This window comes from Coccidioides posadasii, chromosome 2, assembly GCF_018416015.2.
Source record: "Coccidioides posadasii str. Silveira chromosome 2, complete sequence".
Lineage (NCBI taxonomy): Eukaryota > Fungi > Ascomycota > Eurotiomycetes > Onygenales > Onygenaceae > Coccidioides > Coccidioides posadasii.
In genome coordinates this window covers 962893-982754 of record NC_089408.1, presented here as the reverse complement: position 1 = coordinate 982754, position 19862 = coordinate 962893, and the positions used below count along the sequence as shown (strand labels likewise).

Genomic DNA, 19862 nt, shown 5'->3' with positions numbered 1-19862 from the left:
CGCTGCGCGTCGCGCGCGACTCGCCTGATTGATAAGATAAGCTCCCGTGCTGTCTGACATCATCTGCAAAACTCCCCACAATACGCCGTACTGTACGGAGTACCCACGGTATTATTACCGGCTGGCCCAACAATACGGAATACCCGCCCGTACTCCGTGCTTCGTATTGTTGTCCACATAATGGCACATGTGAGTGAGTCGTAATCTAAATTTTTACGGAGGACAAACAAGTCCCACAAATTTGCTATCATAATCTCGTATTCAAAACTCCGGGGCGATGCTATTTAGTATATTGAAACAAAAGAGAAAAGGAGAACAAAGCGCAACAAGGAACAATCAACGCCCTATTGCCCCAGCTATCCAAGCCGGGTATTCCGGATCATCAGGAGCTGGGAAGAGCCCTCGATCTTCATCTCCACCTTGTCGGCCTTGCTGTTGGGTTTCGGGGGCACCGCCGGCAGCTGCCTGGCCGGTGGTGTCGCTCGGATTGTTGTTATTGTTACCATGGGCTGGATTATTGGCTCGTCGCATAGCTCTTTGCTGCCGGAAGTGTAAAAGGACCACTAACGTCGCGGCAAGACCGAGAATCACCAGACTTTCAAGCATGCCATCTTCGATATCGAGGTCAAGCTCATCGTAATAGCTCTCCCTGTCTCCCGAGGTGCCACGAGAATCCGCTGTATCTTCGAGAGCATCCTCACCTTGTTCGCCCGCGGCAGCCTGCCTACTTTTCTCTTTTTGGACAGCTTCCCTTTCTTCATCATACGAAACGAAGGCCCTGATCCACTCTTTAAGCGTTCTGGGGGAGTTCTGGTCTAATAAAGTTTCACAGTTAGCTGTTACTGCTAAAAAGATCAAAAATTGAAACTTACCTCGCTCTTCCTGAATTGAATTCACTTTACCATTCGTGATCCTGTTCCAAAAGCTTCTAAGGCGCAACCGTATTAAGCTAAGCTTGACCGGAAGGTAGGCTTCGTCATTTGTTTCCAGAGCCAGGTCGTAATATCGTTTAGCCATGTGAAAGTCTTGCTCGACGGCAATTCCATGCTCATGCATCCATCCAAGATTCCAGAAAGCTTGGGCACTATGATGTCCCTCCGCTGCGCTATGATAACAGCTGGAGGCTTTCCGGAAGTCCTGCGGGGCACCATTGCCATAGAAATAATAGTCACCCATTTTAACGAGCGAATCAATGTTGGCCTGCTTCGCAGACCGAGTCCAGTAAATCAATGCCAGAGCAGCGTTCCGAAGGATAGAGGGGCGTCGGTCTGTCGACCATGGAAGGATAGGATCGAGAGATAGTACGGATCGTCGCTCATCGAGAAGCCAGGCTACGTTCGCTTGTGCGATTTCGTAGCCCTGTTCTGCTGCCATCATTGATAAAACCAGAGCTGTCTCTTTATCTCCACTCTTATAGGCTTCATTGGCCTCGGCAAAGGAGGAGTGTATCTCTTCCACTCTCTCCGCGACCATTTTATAATAACCTGTAGCCATGCCACAGTGACGTTCCTTTCCAATTCCACGCTCGGCTATTTCAGCGAGGAAATAAAACGCCTCTGTTGCACCGTACCTTGCAGCCAGCTCGAAATACCTCGTCGCTGTCGGAACATCTCCTTGATCAAGGAAGAGGGCTCCTAATCTAATTTCTGCATATGGATAATCTGATTCAGAGGCTGCTTTAAAGTACGATGCTGCTTTCAGCGCATCTTGTGGGATGCCGTAGCCATGTAGGTACATTAGCCCCATATAGTGCTGGCACATTGAATCTCCATTTGCCGTCCCACGTTTGAACCATGTGAACGCCTTCTCGAAATTCTGTTCTGTGCCTTCACCCCGGAGGAACATGAGGCCTATATGGGCTGCAGACTTGGAAGCGATCTTCTCGAGGCCCACTGGACGGTTCGGATTGAGTTTTCCATCCTTCATCCAGTATCTCCGTGCAACGATCCCGAAGTACATCATCGATTTCCTCAAGCTCCTCGGCAAGTGTCGAGACCCATCATAATAAAGCTTACCCAAGTTGAATGTCGCTTTCAAATCTCCCTTCTTAGCGAGGAGGTCAAGGTATTCAAGTACATCGTCCAGGTTGGCATCGGAACCTGAATGTACACCATCTTTATGCGCATTCACTCCCGAACTGGACACGCTTGCTCCTTCACCATATACGCCTCCTTCGGCGTCAGCCCAACGGTAGGAGTCTTTTGACAAAGTCCGACCGCCTGGAGGGCCAGACCTGTAGTAAGCAATTGCCTTGTCCGCTACCTGCTTGTAGTAGAACGCAGCTTCATCGCAGTTTCTCGGTGTGCCGATACCAGAATATCTTCTGAATGCCAACGTCATCTGCGACTTGGTGTTTCCTCCCATTGCAGCAAATGTGTGGTATAACAACGCCATGCCCTGGTGTCTTTCAACTGCATCACCAATACCGGTGGCATACATGAAGCCTAGCATGTATTGTGCGGTACTGTTTCCCGTCAATTTAGCCAGCTTTTCGTAGTGTTGAAAGGCCCTTGAGTAATTCCGTGGATGTGTATAATTGCCATAAAAATTCATCTCTGCCAGGAGATATATCGCGTCTGAATTATCGTCCTTGGCGGCACTCTCCAGTAGACTAACGGCATCCTTGAGCTGCGAGCTCATCTTCCGCGGCTGTTTTTGAGTCTGGTTGTCTAGTGGTGGCCCGTTCATAAATAATAGATAGAAGGCTTCCCGGGCATAATGGCGGGCATACCAGAGGAATCCTGAAGGTTGATCGTATTTCCTCGTTGGGATCTTCAAGCGCTGGAGGAGGTTGATGGCGGCGTCAACGGCTGGTTGGCCTGCCAAGTGGTAAAGGAGGGTCAGCATATTTCTGTACATGTCACCTTCCTGGGGCATAAAGCTTACTAGAAGAATCTTCATGCCTGCCGTGGGTAAATTTTAGCCCCAATCCATTCTGCTCAGCGATTACACCACTCTCAGCTGGCTGGGTCGCCGTGGGCGGCGTAACATTGTTCCCTGTCGTGACATGAGCTCCAGCGACCAACAACTGGAATAGAAACACTGTGAGATTATCCCAAAAAGTCAGCAGGGACCTAAACGGCAAGGAGTTGGCGGGGGGCATACGGAGAGCCAAAGGCAAAAGATTCCACTTCCATTGTCGCATCTTCATATCTGCGGAATCAAAATAAAATGTTTGGTTTTGTAGAGCATTGCGACACACTTCAGGTCAACACCATCAAAAGCAACCGGATGCTACACCCGAAGTCATCTTGAGTGTGATTGTCCTCTCCTTCTGACACGCCATGACGCGATTTGGCCACCTCAACATCAACTGGAGCGCCGGAGATACGATTTGCCGATCGCCAACCCGACAAAAGGCCAAGTCTTTCTTGTCACCGTTGACAACAGCACTTACAGCTAGCCTCAAAGGTCAAGGATACGACGCAGCAGGCTCTTCAGTGACACACCGGCTTGCTCTCTAGAAAGTCGGCTCTTGTCTCTCTGCCCTTTCCGATTGCGACCGACGGTTTGCCCACCCGGATTAGCACTTTCGCCAACCACTCGTTTGAAGCAACCACCCGCTCTACTGCGTCCTGGATTCTGTCCATTCCCAAAATTCTACGGAGAATATATCAGCTATGTGGGCGGACCAAAGACCTACGTAAGCGGAGGTTTATACACATACTATCCGGTCAGCAGAATGTACACTACAACCCTGATACCAAATCGCTCCAGTGGAAAGGCTCCCTGGTGTCGGCCTATTCCTCAAACAACGAACCTGTAAGCTTTCAGGTCTGGAAAAGAACACCGTTCTAGTTGCCTCATCTCACCAGTATCTGATTTTGGAATACTCTTCAAACCAAATATGTGACAGCTGCTCTCAAGCGACATCCCATTTGGATGTTATCATCAACCAATTCCGGGGAGATTCATTGATGTCGCTGCAGGGATGCGGGATTGCTTGACCAGCTTTGCAGATGTCGTCGCATCTCCTCTGTAATCATCGTCACAAACGAAAGACGAATTTCCTTTTCGAGAGAAAGGTCCATGATGGCTCCGTGGTGTCCGTGATCTCCGCAGCCAATTAATAATTGGCTACACAATAGGAAGAGGATATCCTCACCACCCGTTCTCCACGCAAGGGTTCCCGTAGGCAGTTTAGAGAGAAGCTTTTCTCCAGCCCTCCGGTTTGGTCAAGGAGACAAACTAAACTTCCATTGTATATCCACACGACGACTACGTTCAGCCGTACGAAGTTGTCCAGGCCGGAGCTACGTAGTTCTTTCAGTAACTCGGCATCGGCTTCGATACTCGATCCGCGACCCGTGCCTCTCCCCCTCGTACAGCGTAGCCCCATGCATCCCACTCCTAGCACTATGGGTCGAGTCGATTGCGCCCGTATTGAACCCATCTCTTGGAGCTGAAACTTCACGGGGCGGGGAATTTTGCTTTGGCTTGATACCCGCCACTTTTAAAGGAACGTTGCAGCGATTATTCATGTGGATGGATCCTCCGTGCGGTAGCCATGTCTTTGTTATTGAGGCTGCACATAATTAATTACGCGTACATTGCATTCTTCATTGATGTGTATTTAAAGGCCAATCGAATCATACATCGAATCTCAAGAACACCTCCCGTTCACTAACCCCCCTCGGTCCGAGGAAGGCTTGTTAAATTGTTCAAACCATAAAAAGCACATATTTTCCCCCGCCCGCACGCACACACTCAAGATCTAACACACCCTAGTTTCATTCGAAAATGAGTGCTGAAATCAACTTTACCACCTTCCGCAATGTTATCAACGGCAAGTTGACATCAACGGAGAAAACCCGTCACGGTATCAATCCTGCCACGGGGTCACCAAACCCAGAAGTCCCAGTGTCCACGCCAGCAGACGTTGATGCTGCCGTTGACGCCGCTCAGGTCTCTTTCAAGTCATGGTCGAAGACTCCTGTAGAGCAACGCGAGAAGGCATTGCTTGGCTTTGCAGACGCACTAGAGCAATATAAGGAGACATTCAGCAAGCTTCTCGTACAAGAGCAGGGAAAACCTGTGGGTGATTTCGCCTGTCGTTTATGCATGAAAGCAAGCTAATAATTCCCCCTTATTTTTGGTGGTCTGAATAGCTCTTTCTCGCCATCGGTGAGATCAGTTCTGGCGTAGAGTTGCTTCGAACCAGCGTCAAAGCCAAACTTGAACAAGAGGTTGTTGAAGATACGGAAGAACGACAGGTGATTGTCCGCTATACGCCACTCGGCGTCGCTGTGGGCATCGTGCCATGGAACTTCCCGTTTATCCTCACACTCATGAAATTAGCCCCGGCCGTCTTAACCGGAAATGCCATCATCATAAAGCCTTCCCCATTTACCCCTTACTGCGGCTTGAAGATTGTTGAAATCGCGCAGCAATTCTTCCCACCTGGCGTTGTCCAAGCGCTCAGCGGCGATGACAGCCTAGGTCCTTGGTTGACGGCACACCCTGGGCCTGCTAAGATCAGTTTTACGGGATCATCCATCACTGGAAAGAAGGTTATGGAGAGCGCAAGCAAGACCTTGAAAAGAGTAACCCTCGAACTGTATGTATCGCGTGTCTGTAACGCACAAGTGACAAGCTCTAATTGCATATAGTGGCGGAAATGACCCTGCTATAATCTGTCCCGATGTAGATGTCGACATCGTTGCACCTCAAGTATGCTGGCTTCCCTGGAACATATGTCCATAACTGCTAACATACTTCGGTAGATTGCCATGAGAGCTTTTGCAAATTCAGGACAAGTATACCTCCACCCGCCTCACTCGCGATAGATCTCCGCTTACAGGCTTTTGAAATCTGTAGATCTGTATCGCCATTAAGCGTATCTATGTTCATGAATCCATCTATGAGAAATTCCGAGAGGCAATTATTCGCGCCACTGCAGCCTTTAAAATGGGCGAAGGCAATGAGCCTGGTGTCTTCCTCGGCCCCTTGCAGAATTCCATGCAATTCGAAAAGGTGAAGACATTCTTCGCCGAAATCGAAAAACAGAACTGGAACGTGGCAGTTGGTGGGAAGAGCGACCTGGGAAAGCCCGGATACTTCATCGAACCCACGATCATTGATAGGCCTCCCGAAGATTCCAAGATCGTCGTGGAGGAGCCGTTTGGTAAGTACCAAATCTCCTGCAGTGACACGGTGTATATTTCCGTCAATTAGTATGGAAACTGCTGACATGTCTTAGGACCCATTGTTCCCATGTTAACCTGGAATAACGAAGCTTCCGTTATTGAAGCTGCAAATAACACTAAGTGGGGTCTTGGAGCATCAGTATGGTCGAATGATCTCGAGCAAGCACGTCGAATCGGCGACCAGATCGAGTCCGGCACCGTGTGGATAAATACTCATCAGGACTCGTGTTTTCTGGCGCCATTCGGCGGACACAAGGAGAGTGGCATTGGCTTTGAGGGTGGTGTTGGTGGATTGAAGAGCTATTGCAATGCACAGACAATCATTGTCAAGAAGAAGTTGTAGAAGTTCAGGCGACAACATGGTTAGGATGGGTTATGCACGCACATACATGTTCCAGGAGTCATCTGCTCAGAAGTATATCAGTTAATGAATGCAACTCCCATAAGCAAGATTGGTCTCCAATATTGCCATGAAAGCATCCGCAATGTTAAACCCCTGGTGTACTGGGAGTGCTAGAATGTGACTAATATCACTTTGGGAACGGGCTGCTTCTACTAGCCAAGGAAGCCAAATGGTGCTTCAGGCTTCATCACATCAGTCATGAATTTTTGGATAAGCTGTCTGAAGAATTGAATTGGAATTGGTCCTATCCAGTAAGAGAGAAAAGAAAAAGAAGGAAAAAAAAAAAGGGAGGAGGAGGGGGGGGGGCACAGCAGCAGGAAAGTATAACACAAAAGTGTGAAGAGTTGGTGTGAAGAGTTGGGAGCTTGAAGATATGTAAACTCAATCTTCAGGGGGGTCGATCATCGGTTTGTGCATCTGCTGGCAGTCTTCCGTCTTGCCAAGTTTTCGACTTCTTACTCGACGAGCCGAGTCGAATTCTCCGCAGACTCAGGATTTCGCTTAGCTTTGTAAGTCTGCACGCTGGATAGCGTTGGGTAAGAAACAAACGATTAACTACCCAAGGCACCCATTGAGTGCTTCAAGCGGTATCTGGCAGCAAACGATTTCTTCCACGACGAATCCATTTTTTTTTTTTTTTTTTTTTTTTTTTTTTTTTTCATCCGGCCTCTGGGAAGAAATCGAGGGGATTGATGGGTATCTACGGAGTACGGAGCACGAAGTACAATGTTGAATGAGTTCGCAGGACAAAAGTTTCAGCGACGAAGCGAAGTGCCGGCACCCGTTCTCGGCTCCGCCAACTTTCTGGTGTGGGTGTCTGTCACTTTGATTGGCTGTACTCCGGGAGATGTGCACAGACGAACACGCCAGGCGGGATGAGCCGTCCGAGATTTGGGGCAATGCTTAATTTGACTCACTCGCTAGCTTCGTTGGCCAATTGAAAATTCCCAACGGCTGGGATGGTGATCCTTGGAGCGGAAAAGGGTCGTAGCACGGTTTCTTCGAGTTGACACGAAAGCTGGAGACTTAGATAACAGATATGTCAAATGATAAATATAAAATTATACGCGGCTGCGTCTTGTCACTAGTAGCATAGGAGATATGCATCGAAACCTACTGGATACGGTACATGTTGTTATCCAGGGTTTGAGACGAAGGCCTTGGGTACTAAGGTGGGAACCCGGACGGGCTAGCTAATTCCGCAAGTGACCTCAAAAAAATCGAAGCAAACAAAACGGTGTTGTCAGTAAGGTTTGTATCGTTTACCTTTATGCCGCTTTTCTTTCCGCGTTTCCTTATTCCTCGAGTGTTTCCCGTCATGAGCTTGTGAATCCGGGCGGGTCTTGACTTTGGGCTCGTCTGCAGATTTTGTGTCACTCTGTATGATCATCTCGCTGTCTTCTCTCCATAATCGTACATGGCCATCTTCTCCACAGGTGAAGACAGTCTGAGACTGCGGCAAGTTAGAATGTATGCTTATTAGGCAGCAAATGAACTGCGTATTCGGAGGGATAATTGTGATTTACTCGGAACCTGACTAACCTGACTGTCCAATAACATGGAACGAACGATTTCTTCACCGTGTGCGCCTGGCAGTCGCCAAACCTTTGCCTGATCAAAGTGAAACTCTGGTGAGGCGACAATAGGTACCAAGTCAAGTGTTTGCTCCCTAGTTTACGCAAACGAGGTTAGACGAGCTGAGAACACAGGCCTGTAACTCAAAGGCCAAAGCATCCCAGAATGTGCTGTTTAATTACCTGGTGCTTCCCACAGCGGCATATATCCCTCCATCAACCAAAATGTCCACAGCATAATCACAATGTAATGCAGAGCGAAGATCACCGAACTGAATAGGAGCAGGCTCCACTATGTTTTGATCAGGATCGTTAAATGGGTGGATTGAGAAGACTTCATCATGGCTGAGGGCATAAATGACCTTATCTCCAATGAACCCGGCATGATGAATCGATCCATGGTTGATGATCTGCAGCAGTGCGTCGTCTTCCTCTGCGATCGTGGTATTGTAGACATTAACAAGGCCATCAGTGCTTCCAGAGAGAAGCACATCGTTGCGGGTAGGATGGTAACACAGCTAACAAGGAAAAGGACCCCGACCGGAGAGTATTTAGTGACAATTTTCATTAGGGCCTGCAGGGGCCACGGCCTCCTGCCTTTGTAAACAGTGACGCAGGAATGGAGTTGACACACCTCGGTTATATCATCATTGTGGCTCTCTACATATTGCATGCGAGGTTGACCCGGTGATCTAAGGTCCCTGAGATTGGACGGTTAGCAGGTCCGCCGCTGCAGTGTTGCCGTGTGACAGAGCAAACATCCCACAACTTGGATGAGGTTCCTTCATCCACGGACGGAATGAAATCCTTGATAGGAAAGTCAGGGAGTGATCAGAAACTGAGTACTCTTACCAGAAAGACAGTGCTGCTTGCGCAGATACCAATTCGCTACCTGCAACTATGCTGTATATTGCTGGGTTACATGCGAGTGAAAGAAGAGCGGGTCTCTTATCTATAAGATGCCGGGCTTGATCAGCACTTGGAAACAAACAAGAATTATCTCTATAACCACGGAAAAGATTCAGATGACCCGGACAAAAGCAATAAGTTTACGCTGCATCGATCAAGGATTGCTGGGGCTCAAGAAAACACAAAGCAACCAACCCACCATTTCCGGTCAAAAAAACGGAAACAGCGCCGTGATTCATCGCCCTACTATCCCAGAGCCTTACGGTTCCATCCCTTCCTGAAGTAGCCAGCAGGGGACCGGCTTCGGAAATGGCTCCATCAACCGCGCATAAACAAGTGACCCCGCCATTGCTTCCGGAGTGAACATCCGTGACCACTCCATCGGGTAGGAGTTTCAAAGTCTGCCGATCAAAACGCCGCAGCGAGTTATCTGATGAGATGGCAGCCAACGCATCACTGCCACTCCGGCATAGGGAATAGATGTAGCTCCCTGCTGGCAAAGATAGAGAACCCTGGCCCTGTTGACGCAGCAAGTTGAAAGATGCTGAGGCTACCATGAGTGGAACCCAAGTATGTTGAGATTTGTTTGTGTACTAGGAGAATATGAATGGATTGGTTGGTATCAAGACCAAGCCGTCGTCAGTGAAGTCCCGTGCGAATCATCTCGCTGTCAGTGAAAAAAAAAATACATGTTGTGATCTGGCACTAGTAAGTTTACCTGAAATCTGAATACAGAATGCAATACCTAGCCTGTACTCTGTACCACCATTCTATGTTACCTGGAGCATGTATGGAGTGTGTATGGATGGTACTCTATAACTGATGTTCATGTGTCCTAATAGACACAAATGCAAAAAGTGTTCCACTTCCATCCTCAACTTGATGCATCATGTCTATCAAATGTACGTATTTTGTTACATGATTGCTGGAGACAGATGATCGCTTGGCTTGGTGTAGGTGATGGAAGGGAATGGGGTTCTGCGGCCACTACTTCAAGTCCAGGGTTATTCCCAAGATTTAATGGACAGATGAAGCCCAAAGGTAAAAAAAATGAACGTGAGTGCTCCAGAAAGCCAGGATTCAACATTGGCCAACAGAAACCGATGTCAAAACTTGCCCTGTTACTGCTGCAAGGCAGGGGAAAGCGCTAGTGAGTACATTACATTACGCAATACTAGTACTATATTACAAGGCTGTGTATGGAGTACAGAGTACAAAAGTACGTTCTCCATTTGGATGTGCAGAGGGGCGGCTCTGTGCTTTTCATGGCAAAAGGATCCTTTGGAAGGATCTTTACCTGGAGGGTGTACCCTATGAAGGAGCTTTCACTTCTAATAAAGCAATATTCAATGCATTATTACATGCATGTAGAGAGTATGTGCGCAAAGGGACCCCTCCATCCGTCGTACATACACACCCCCCGTGCATGGCAGGCATTTTCCGCCACCCTTTGGAATGTTCTTGGAGGCTTCGATGCCGAACCAACCTCTACACTCGCTTACCTAATCAACCCCAATGCCAAGAGCCGCCGGCGGCTCATGCAGCGCGCCCTCAACTATGATTGGTGACCGATCTCGCGGGACGCGTGAAGGAGGATGGATCAGCGGAGGATGAATCATGCCTGTCCGCTCGCTTGTGGCGGGATGCACAACGGATGAACGAACACATAACACCTGGAGCTAAGATTCGCCTTGTCTCCCATGGAGTTTCAGCGTGGACCTTCTCCGCTTATTGCGAAGGGATACAGTGAACTCTCACTTGCTCTCAGGCCGGTGCCAGGTTGTCGCGGTAACTCCAGATGGCTGGCTGAACGACGTGTCCCTCCGCTCATAATCTGCCAGAGACATGTATTACTCCATGGGGCCCAACAGGCTTTGTCGGTTCCTCGGCAGTTAGGTTTGTATGTATGGGGCACATACAATCTCGACACCATTCTGAAATCTGAAACCTCTCCGCTCAAGAAATTGATCATGCTGCATGCTTATTGAAGTGTCAACTCGACATCATTGAATCCACCGAGGTGACTTAAAGTGGGGATGTTAGGGAAATGGTTTAAAAACGACTGTGTTGTTCTCGTCCCAACCAGCTAACTCCCCTGTCGCTGCAAAGAAGCTCACTTCACTGCGGCTGACGATCAACCACAAACTAATCACCGAGGCGCCGAATCAAAGCTCCTCACGTTTCATCCTTGCATACCCAACCATTAATATCATGTGCCCCGCAAGTCAAGAGGAACAGCATGGATGGCTCAAGCTTGCAACGCCACACCCAAAATTTCATGCGGAGTCGTTCCTTCTCGTATGGATGCAGAGAGCCAGCAACGAGCAGGTATCTCTCTGCTTCGTACATACATATATGTACGTACACTAACTCGAAACACAAGCCGGTTCGCATCATACTTGCATGAACAAGGTATTGAACGTCGCTATGTGCCGTTTCGCCCGTTTCTATAGCTAGTCTGAAGGTCGAGGGTACGAGGAGTTGGGCAGTCATCCGTGGAGCGCGAAAGTCCGCCTTGATCTACGTTGCACGGCACCCGATCCCCGATGCAAGGGCCAGAGTGTCAGGGTCCAATGCAGTATCGGCTCCAACCCCTGGAAACGCTTCACTTCATGCTTTGGGCAAGACGTATGAACACACCTAACATACATCCAAATTTGAGTCATTGGCACAGTAGCAGGGATCCATATTGCAGATGCAAATCTACTGTTCGTATGTGCTCTGCGAGATGAAGCGCATATCCCCGCTTGCACCTCTGACATTGGAAATGCAATCACTACCAATAAGGAGGCGAACTGCGAATGGGTATGTAAGCTCATGCCACGATGAAGAAGTCATTGGCGCAGCTCAACAATCCACAAGCAAACATTGTGAAGCCAATTCGTCCCCTTTTTGGTGTCGCCCACTGTGTCGTGACCCTCCCCCAACCCTCGATAATTGAGCCGTACCAAAAGGCTCGTACCACAAGGAGAGCTGGGTAGTCTTATCGCTCCTCAAACAAGACTTGTTGGACAGAGGCATCACCACGATTGTGACAGGAGACGAGAGAAGCCGACGAAGCAAAAAGTGAGAAAAGCAACGGACGTATGGAGGATGCACCGAGCCAACTTGGTGCCCCCCCCCTTTTTTTTTTTTTTTTTTTTTTTTGGTCCCTTTAACTCATCGCAAATGCTCACCGCTGGTTACCTGCGCCGTTAGAAATTGGAGAAAATTCCAGCTATAGCAAAGCCACTGCGAAAATATCGCCCCTGGAACCTTGTTGAGCATGGATGTTCCACTTGCAGGATGCAGGGATGGATCTGACCAAGTTAGCGAATGCGGATGATCCGTATGTATGTAAATCCAAACATACATACATACAATGAAGATGCCGTCCTTCAATGGTTGATGAAGTCTTCTTGTCTTCATGGCGATTCGGCGCTGCTCCTCGACCCCTTGGTGTGAGGTCCTCAAGAAAGCAACTCTCGCAAGCTGAACAGTCCTAAAATCAGAGAAGTAAATAACGAACTCAATAACTTACATACATCGTCAACACTTGGACAGCAGCAGAACCGTATCCCTGCTTTGCTTCAGGGTCTCACCCATGCCAAAATTCCTCCTTCGTCAGCTCTCGCTAGCTGCTTTGAGTTTGACATGATCGGATTTTATTTCGTGCTTCTCCTCTCACATACGCCACCAAGGCTGACACATCATCAATAAGCCCATTCGAATCAATGAGTTTGTGCGCTGGAGTTCTGCAGGCCATGAAGAACACACCCGACTTTCGTATGCGTTGCACGCCTGCCATACATACACAATATACATGCAAGTACATCGTACTGATGGCGTATTTGTCGGTAATTCTCTCTTGGCTCCGTAATTAATGACTCCCTTCCGCTCTGGGCTATTATCATGCAGGCCGAAATTGGTAACGCGCATTGATTGGACTTCACTCCGCAATACCGCCCATCCACCCATGGTACTGAAGGGAAGCCAGTATTATCCTTCCCACGTCTCCGCCCGCAACCATTCCGTTGGGATCGTACATGGCGGGAGCTAGACGATATTCGGCATGTGAACGCCTAGAAGCCTTGTGTTTCATTCAGCCTGTTTGCCTGTCCTCATACCTTGAATTTTAGTTGCCGCAATGCAGGCGAGTGGAACCGAAATGTTTGGTCATGCCGTTGGGGACAACATGTCGATTGACTCCATACGCCGTACTCCAAACGGACTCCTGCTCACTCGTCGAGCAGGCGAAGTACCCGATCTTCCCAGATTCCTACTTCTGGCTGCTGCATCAGTTCATGCATATCTCTTGGTGAAATCCTCTGAACGTCGTGCTATTGGCTCTTTGCAAAGAAGGTTCTCATTAGGGAAAAGCGAAGAGATCTTGCGACTCCGTATTGGCAGACTCGCTGGGTAAAGGTCTCGTCGCTTGAGCCGTCAACCCAGGATGTAAGGCACTTCCTGAATTTCGCATCGACGAAGGATTATCGGCTCGATCCCAAACAATAGTCACCAGGCATGTATCGGTACTTCCTACTTGGTTAGAGTTTGCCGCCCGATTTGCCAGCCGCTTTTCGCGATAATTTCAATGTACGAAATAAAGCCTAAGCTGAAAACCGACGCCAAACTAGCAAGTTAACCCACCACTAGCGAGCACCAGTCCTTTTTTTTGTGTTCAGTTCCTTGATTCATGCTTTTTATTTTTATTTTTTTTCCCCCTTTACGGATTTAATTCCAACTGATCCACCGACTGGTGAAGGTTGGGGGTTGTCCCGAGGTTACCTCGTTCCACCGTGCTGCTAGGCGTGAGTATCCGGGAATTCCATTCGCATTTCTTTGGGTCTGAAGATCGGAATCAGGAGCCAGGAATAACTTATTGTTCCCCAGGTACCCTTTCGCGTTTGGAAACTTAACAGTGCAGGCGTGGAGTTATCCTAGTCGGTTTCCGTATAATAGGGCTTAACTCGCCGTAGTGTACCAGACATTGTAACGGAGAATCACCCGTCGTTCGGTTGACCCAAAACCGGTTGCTTTTCTATATATTAAACTTGCCGCGTTTGTTCTCGCCTCCTTGAAAAAATTGGTCCATGGAGTGAAGCTATCAGATCTTAATTACACCTTGTGCCTGATGTGTTGTAAGATGCTCGCTGCTGGCCCCTAAGAGACAGGCACAGCCCACTGGGCAAGAGTCAATGCCCTTTTTTTTATCGTCAGGCACTGCCGCCTTTTGCCCTAACGTCCCCATTCCCCCTTGTTCGTGTATCTTGATATATCCCTGCGCATCCGTCAGGTCCCTGCAACTCGGCACATCGTCACCAAAAACACCATCAGGCTGCCCTAGCGTGTATCTTATACCCACATAAATGCTCATCAGTTAAAAGGCATTCCTGTCCACAGCATGTTCTGTGCAATGCCCAGTGTTGATCGATGTGAAAAAGATTTAACTTACGACAAAAGAAAAACAGGGCTTGCATTCCTCTGCATAACATAACAGGCTGGCTGCATTTTGATGGTGGTCTCTCCTCCATCTTTTAACTCTACATATTTTCTTTGGGCTCCACCAGGTCACGTCCGCGTCCGCATCCGCATCCCTCTCCCACTTTTCTATATACCCTTCGCTTTGGCGGTCGAGATTAACATTTGGCAACCATCCTTCCGGTGTGCCCCTGTCCCTCTTCCTTTTCTCCCGAAAGCCATTGGGGACATTGAAATCACAACGCCTGGAAGGGGACCAGGGAGCAGGGAATCGGAAAGTAATTGTTTGTGTTTCTTGTTGGTAACCCGACCTTGCAGATGTCGTATTATTGTATTGTCAGCTGACTTTGCCTGCATATCTTTCTGGACCCTTTTTTTACCCTTTTCAAAAAATTCCCCCCGGCCTTTTGCCCGTTACGTTCTTTTTGAATTGCAGGGACTCCTCTGCCTCTCTTCCCAGTGCCGGTTGTTCTCCACTTACTCAGCCCAGCTGGCACAATTCAGAGGCGTCGAGAACATGGACATATCATTCTTGGCGGGTGTTCCTCGCCAAAATCAAACCGAGGAAAGACGCACATCTGACAATGGCATTCCGCCGGTGCCGCGGGGGACTCAATTGTGAGCTGACCCTCTCTCTCTGGCTTTTTCCCCCCGCCTCCTCCTCGGTCGCCAGCAAATGTGGCGACTCCAACCAAGACTTGCAAAGACATCTTGCAAATGCTAGTATGACGGTGCTAACCTGGGAATTATGGGTTTAGGTCGCGCGAACTTGAAGACTATCCAACTTACCTGGAGAATGGACGCTGGTATCATGGCTATCGACGAGGACAGTACATGTTTCTCTGTGATGAGCTGGAGCAAGACCGCCTGGACCTATTTCACAAGCTTCTCCGCGTAGCCAGACACGAGAAACTTCACTCTGCCCCGATAAGGATTCCGAACCGGGCATCTTCGGGCGATCCGGGGCCTCGAATTCTTGACCTTGGTTGCGGGACGGGGATCGTACGTAACTCTGCCCCGCATGCATGCTTTCCGTCATGATTGCTGACCAGTTTGCCTCGAGACAGTGGGCCATGGACATGGCAAGAGCGTATCCGCAAGCACAGGTGCTGGGAGTCGACCTGGCACCTATCCAACCGTCAAACCCACCGTCAAACTGCACCTTTTACTCACCGCGAGATTACGAGAGCCCATGGCTTCTGGGCGAAGACTCCTGGGACTTCATTCACCTGCAGATGGGATGCGGCAGCGTCACGGACTGGAAGAATGTGTATCAGAAGATCATAGCACACTTGAGACCCGGGACCGGATATTTTGAGCAGGTTGAGATCGATTTCGAAATGCGGACTGACGGATTCACTCTCGGGCCCAACCACCCACTTTCTGTCTGGTATCGACTTCTGAAAGAGGCCACTGAGGCTGGGAAGAGACCAATTGCCTTTGACCGCAGGACGATTTCGCGATTGGAAAGCGCCGGCTTTGTAGACATCACCCACGATGCGGTACCGTTGCCGCTCAGCATGTGGGGAACAGACCATGACTCAATGGAAATAGGGAAATGGTATAGCCTTGCATTTTCCGAGAGCGCGCTGCCACTCCTTTGGGCACCACTCAGTCGAATGAAAAACATGTCATTTGATGATATCATGCGTTTGGCTCAGCAAGCAAAAGTGGAGGCGTACAAGAAGGATATAAGGGCATACAATGTCCTTCATATCTTTACAGCAAGGAAACCAACGTAATTGCTGCGACGGCTAAGCGTGGCCTGGCTGAATACACATGCTGACGCTGGCATGTTCGGCAGACTAGAAGAAATCTAGTCTCAGAATGGCCACCGACCCCCTGCTCGGGAAATTGGTGAAATTGGCTCTCCGTCGCACCCGTCCCTTCTTTCGAATCAGTCCTAATCCAATGGTTCTCTTTTGCGTCGCCAGTTGACCGGTCACGCCCAGCCATAAAACTATGGTATATTCGGCTCGAGATGTTCTGATAGCCTTTGCTTGACTTAGGCATGGGAACAGCTGGCCAAGTTTGCCGCAGACTTCTCTTCCAGAATATAGAGTCAACCATCGTCAGTTCGATTAGACTGATTTTATGAAATGCCCCGTTGTGATTTGGCCGGTCGCTGTCGACATTCTCCGTGTATTCGTTTGCCGAGTCGCCCTTATACTCGAAGCTGCATGGATATCACTTGCTCTCGGTACGGATCTCGCCAGTTACTTCATGTCTCCGAGACTTTAGGAGCCCCAGTAATACATCGCCTGGAAAGACGATATTCTGGGCCAATAAGTATCAAAGAAACGGCCAATGGCGTCTTTTGGTAAGGCAGATCTAAAAGTCGGCTCAGCTGATCTCGTTTAATAGCTCACCTCTGCCAAAATCTTCCTAGTCCTTTCGTCCAACTTCTTAAACAGAGCATCTGTCCTGTTTTATCTACAGTACTTTTGGCTTTTTAATCTTCTGTCATACCTACTAAACCTTTGTTTGTTGTGCAGATATGCCTCATTTTGCATGGTGCTTAGGAAAAGGTTAAAAGAGCATCTAAAAAAATAAAAAAATGTTGGGATTGATCTCTTTGTCTCTTTAAAGATTCGCTTTATTTGTGATCAACGTTTTTTCCTACTTTTAAACTCTTCATTATTATTACTTTGCATTTTCACTCCTATTGTCCGCCATGATATGATGTCGCTATTCTGGGCCTATTTTTCCTGACATGACTTCCGTTGCCATGACTAGCATTATACCCATTAGCAAATATTGTTGTGGATCCAAAGATCTTTGGCATAACCCGTGTGTGATTTCCATTTTGCATCTCTGGCTATATACATGATTGAATGCCCCAGTTTCTTGTCTCATTTTTGATATGTTTTGATATTTTGGGGTTTGGTTAGAGATACTCTGCTCTTGATGTCTGGTAGACTAGGAATTAATATATAGGATCAGGTGTGATATGTTCCTTTTTGAAGATTCAAGTTCTGAGCCAAATATGCGTCTTTGGAGAAGTGAGGGATGGCATGACGTCGGGTTAAACTTGGAACAGTGATCTCGTTATCTTTTCCTGGAACCATCCAGTCGGGGAACAAGGAGCCCCCTTTCCGATAGGATTCGTCCCGACAGTCTGGCTCTTGCTCTCGGTCCCTTCCCTTATACGGACATCGATGAACTCAAAACAATGCCCGACCCATTCTCTCGGGACAGCTTCTATTGCTCCAACCGAAGGAGGTACACGTGTATTGTGCTGGGTTACACAGGGATATGGTGGTATCGAGGGGTCGGCGAAAGCCGTGTGTTTCTTCGCTGGTCTGGGCCCGCGGCACTCGGGGAATTGGATATCGATCCTTCACCCCTTTTTTTTTTTTTTTGTCACGTCTTCAACTCCTAGTTTGGACACGAGTTGGCGCAAATGCCCTGTCCTATCGGAAGTCCCCGACAAATTTATCATCCGGTAAACTGCGCACTTCCGTTTTAGCCTTAGCTAAGGAAGCTAAACATTGCTTTTGTGTTTTGCTGGAGATCTGAACTTTTCCAGGAATACGGAGCAGCCACTTATTTAATTCGTGGCTCTGATATTCTCCGCTTCCAATCATTCGTCTACCTCCGGCGACCCCGATTTGATCCCCTCGAGACGCCGTTGGCAACAGCACTACCCCGACGACTGTCGGTATCATCGAAATTCTCACTCGTGTTCCCACTATTCATCCACTCTCTTCCTGCCGCGGGGCTTTTCTTTCTCATTGTCCCCGGCCCGATGGCCACAATATCATTTTCGCTTTCGCTGTCCGAAATATCAAGTAAGACTGGCATTCGAAATGCTTCCACCCCATCCTCGTCTACCTCCCCTTTGACGGGTTCGATTGTTAACACATCTGGTTCCTCGTCTTCCAGATCTAATCGGCGCTGGTGAACTTCCTCAGCAGGGTGAATATCGTACTCGTCCTCGCGCTCAACGTATATCACGTTCTCTTCGACTTCCTGAAAGTCAGGGGCCAGTGCAGACCATTTCTGTGGCGTCACGATCGACCAGGTGTAGATACAACCGGATTCTAAGCCGCATGCCGCGACCATGGGCCTACTCGGATGCCATTCTACAACCCCAAGTTCCTCCTTCGGACCTTCGAGAATTTTGACAAGGGAACCATGGCTACGCTCCCAAACGTAGATGTCGTGGTTCATGAACGTTGAAGCGGTGACAAACTCTCCGGTTGCGGAAAATGCTACGTGATTCCAGCTTAATCTGTTCACCACATCTTGGAACTTGTGTTCGATCTCGAGTTTGATGGCTGACGGGTCCAGGCTGACGCCTAACTGGGAAAGATCTGGCATTAAGATTGTTCGGATTACTCTGTCCGAACTATTTACGAGGAGATCACGTCCATTGCTAGCAAGGCGGAGGAGAATCACAACTCCGTTGCAGAGACGAGTCGAATGGATCGTTTTGCACGTTTGTGTTTCGATGATATTGATCCAGCCCTTGGAGCTTCCCGCCAATATATGGTTTCCTAGTGCAGTAAATATTGTAACGCACGTCGATTGCTTGGCGTCTTGGGCGGCTTGCTTTGCAGCGGTTGCAGGATCCACGTTCTCCACGTTCGGCCGTAAAGGTGCCGATGGAAGAATACGCTTCACGGGTTTAGGCGAACTAATATCCACCAGGACTGGGTGGTCTTCGAATAAGGATGCGACGAAAAGCCAGCTAAACTCGTCGTCAGCTTATATGTTCCAGGCTATCGAAATTTAGTCCACATACTGATTAAAAGGATGGAGCTCCGCGATGTAAACCGGCGCCTCGAATCTCACAGTTCTAACCCTTGAGCCGTCTTTCATATCCCAAAGCACACATTTCCAGTCTTGGGAAGAGCTCAAGAGGTATCTCCCACATCGCGACCAACTAGTGTATAGGTATTAGCTTTTTTTCCGATACTCCTTGTAGCTATAACGTAGCAATACCTTAACGACTGGATCTGTTTACTGTGTCCTCGTAGCTTCCTAGCAACACCGTTTGTTTCCACGTCAAAGATCACTATCGTGCCATCCACCTGAATAAAACACTGTTAATCGGAATTCGCACTAAGGTGAGGGACGAGCAATCCTCACCCGGCCGGACGCAAGAAAATCGCCTTTCCCGTTAAAGCGAAGACATGTCGCATGCCCACTACCTAGAATTCCTCCAGTTAGCTTCCTGGAGTGGAGATATGAAACAGCAAAACTGTAGAATCAGGCCGTACGGAGTGTTCCTGTCAAAGAATCGGGGTAATCCTGAGCTAAAGCGAAAGGATCAATGAGAGCGAGATTCATGGCGGTTTCCGGCAGTAGGATAAAGCATTTATATCCTGGATAACGATATATAAATGGTTGCAAGGGGAATCAAAG

General features: G+C 48.6%; 5 protein-coding genes across 5 annotated transcripts; 2 read left to right on the top strand and 3 right to left on the bottom strand.

Annotated features, from left to right (window-relative positions):
* Positions 1-240: 240 nt before the first annotated feature.
* Positions 241-3151, bottom strand: HRD3 (ERAD-associated protein; the record flags this gene model as incomplete). Its single annotated transcript, XM_003068850.2, has 4 exons — positions 241-815; positions 873-2819; positions 2887-3042; positions 3106-3151. 4 exons carry the CDS (start codon positions 3149-3151, stop codon positions 337-339), a joined length of 2628 nt encoding a protein of 875 aa, XP_003068896.1. The 3' UTR covers positions 241-336.
* Positions 3152-4507: 1356 nt separating this feature from the next.
* On the top strand, positions 4508-6604 carry D8B26_002830 (uncharacterized protein). Its single transcript, XM_003068851.2, has 6 exons — positions 4508-5034; positions 5109-5557; positions 5610-5670; positions 5724-5756; positions 5818-6124; positions 6200-6604. Exons 1-6 carry the CDS (start codon positions 4741-4743, stop codon positions 6487-6489), a joined length of 1434 nt encoding a protein of 477 aa, XP_003068897.2. The 5' UTR covers positions 4508-4740; the 3' UTR covers positions 6490-6604.
* Positions 6605-7615: 1011 nt separating this feature from the next.
* Positions 7616-9689, bottom strand: D8B26_002829 (uncharacterized protein). The gene is made up of 6 exons (XM_003068852.2): positions 9232-9689; positions 8976-9075; positions 8758-8824; positions 8307-8641; positions 8092-8218; positions 7616-8002 (listed from the first exon to the last, which is right to left on the bottom strand). The coding sequence occupies exons 1-6, from the start codon at positions 9587-9589 to the stop codon at positions 7793-7795; spliced, it is 1197 nt and encodes a 398-aa protein (XP_003068898.2). The 5' UTR covers positions 9590-9689; the 3' UTR covers positions 7616-7792.
* Positions 9690-14479: 4790 nt separating this feature from the next.
* On the top strand, positions 14480-16741 carry D8B26_002828 (uncharacterized protein). Its single transcript, XM_066123962.1, has 3 exons — positions 14480-15110; positions 15251-15494; positions 15560-16741. The coding sequence occupies exons 1-3, from the start codon at positions 14527-14529 to the stop codon at positions 16232-16234; spliced, it is 1503 nt and encodes a 500-aa protein (XP_065980037.1). The 5' UTR covers positions 14480-14526; the 3' UTR covers positions 16235-16741.
* Positions 16742-18083: 1342 nt separating this feature from the next.
* On the bottom strand, positions 18084-19787 carry SWD1 (chromatin binding protein; the record flags this gene model as incomplete). The annotated part of the gene is made up of 5 exons (XM_003068854.1): positions 18084-19185; positions 19240-19380; positions 19440-19528; positions 19587-19648; positions 19718-19787. The coding sequence occupies 5 exons, from the start codon at positions 19785-19787 to the stop codon at positions 18084-18086; spliced, it is 1464 nt and encodes a 487-aa protein (XP_003068900.1).
* Between the last annotated feature and the right edge of the window lie 75 nt (positions 19788-19862).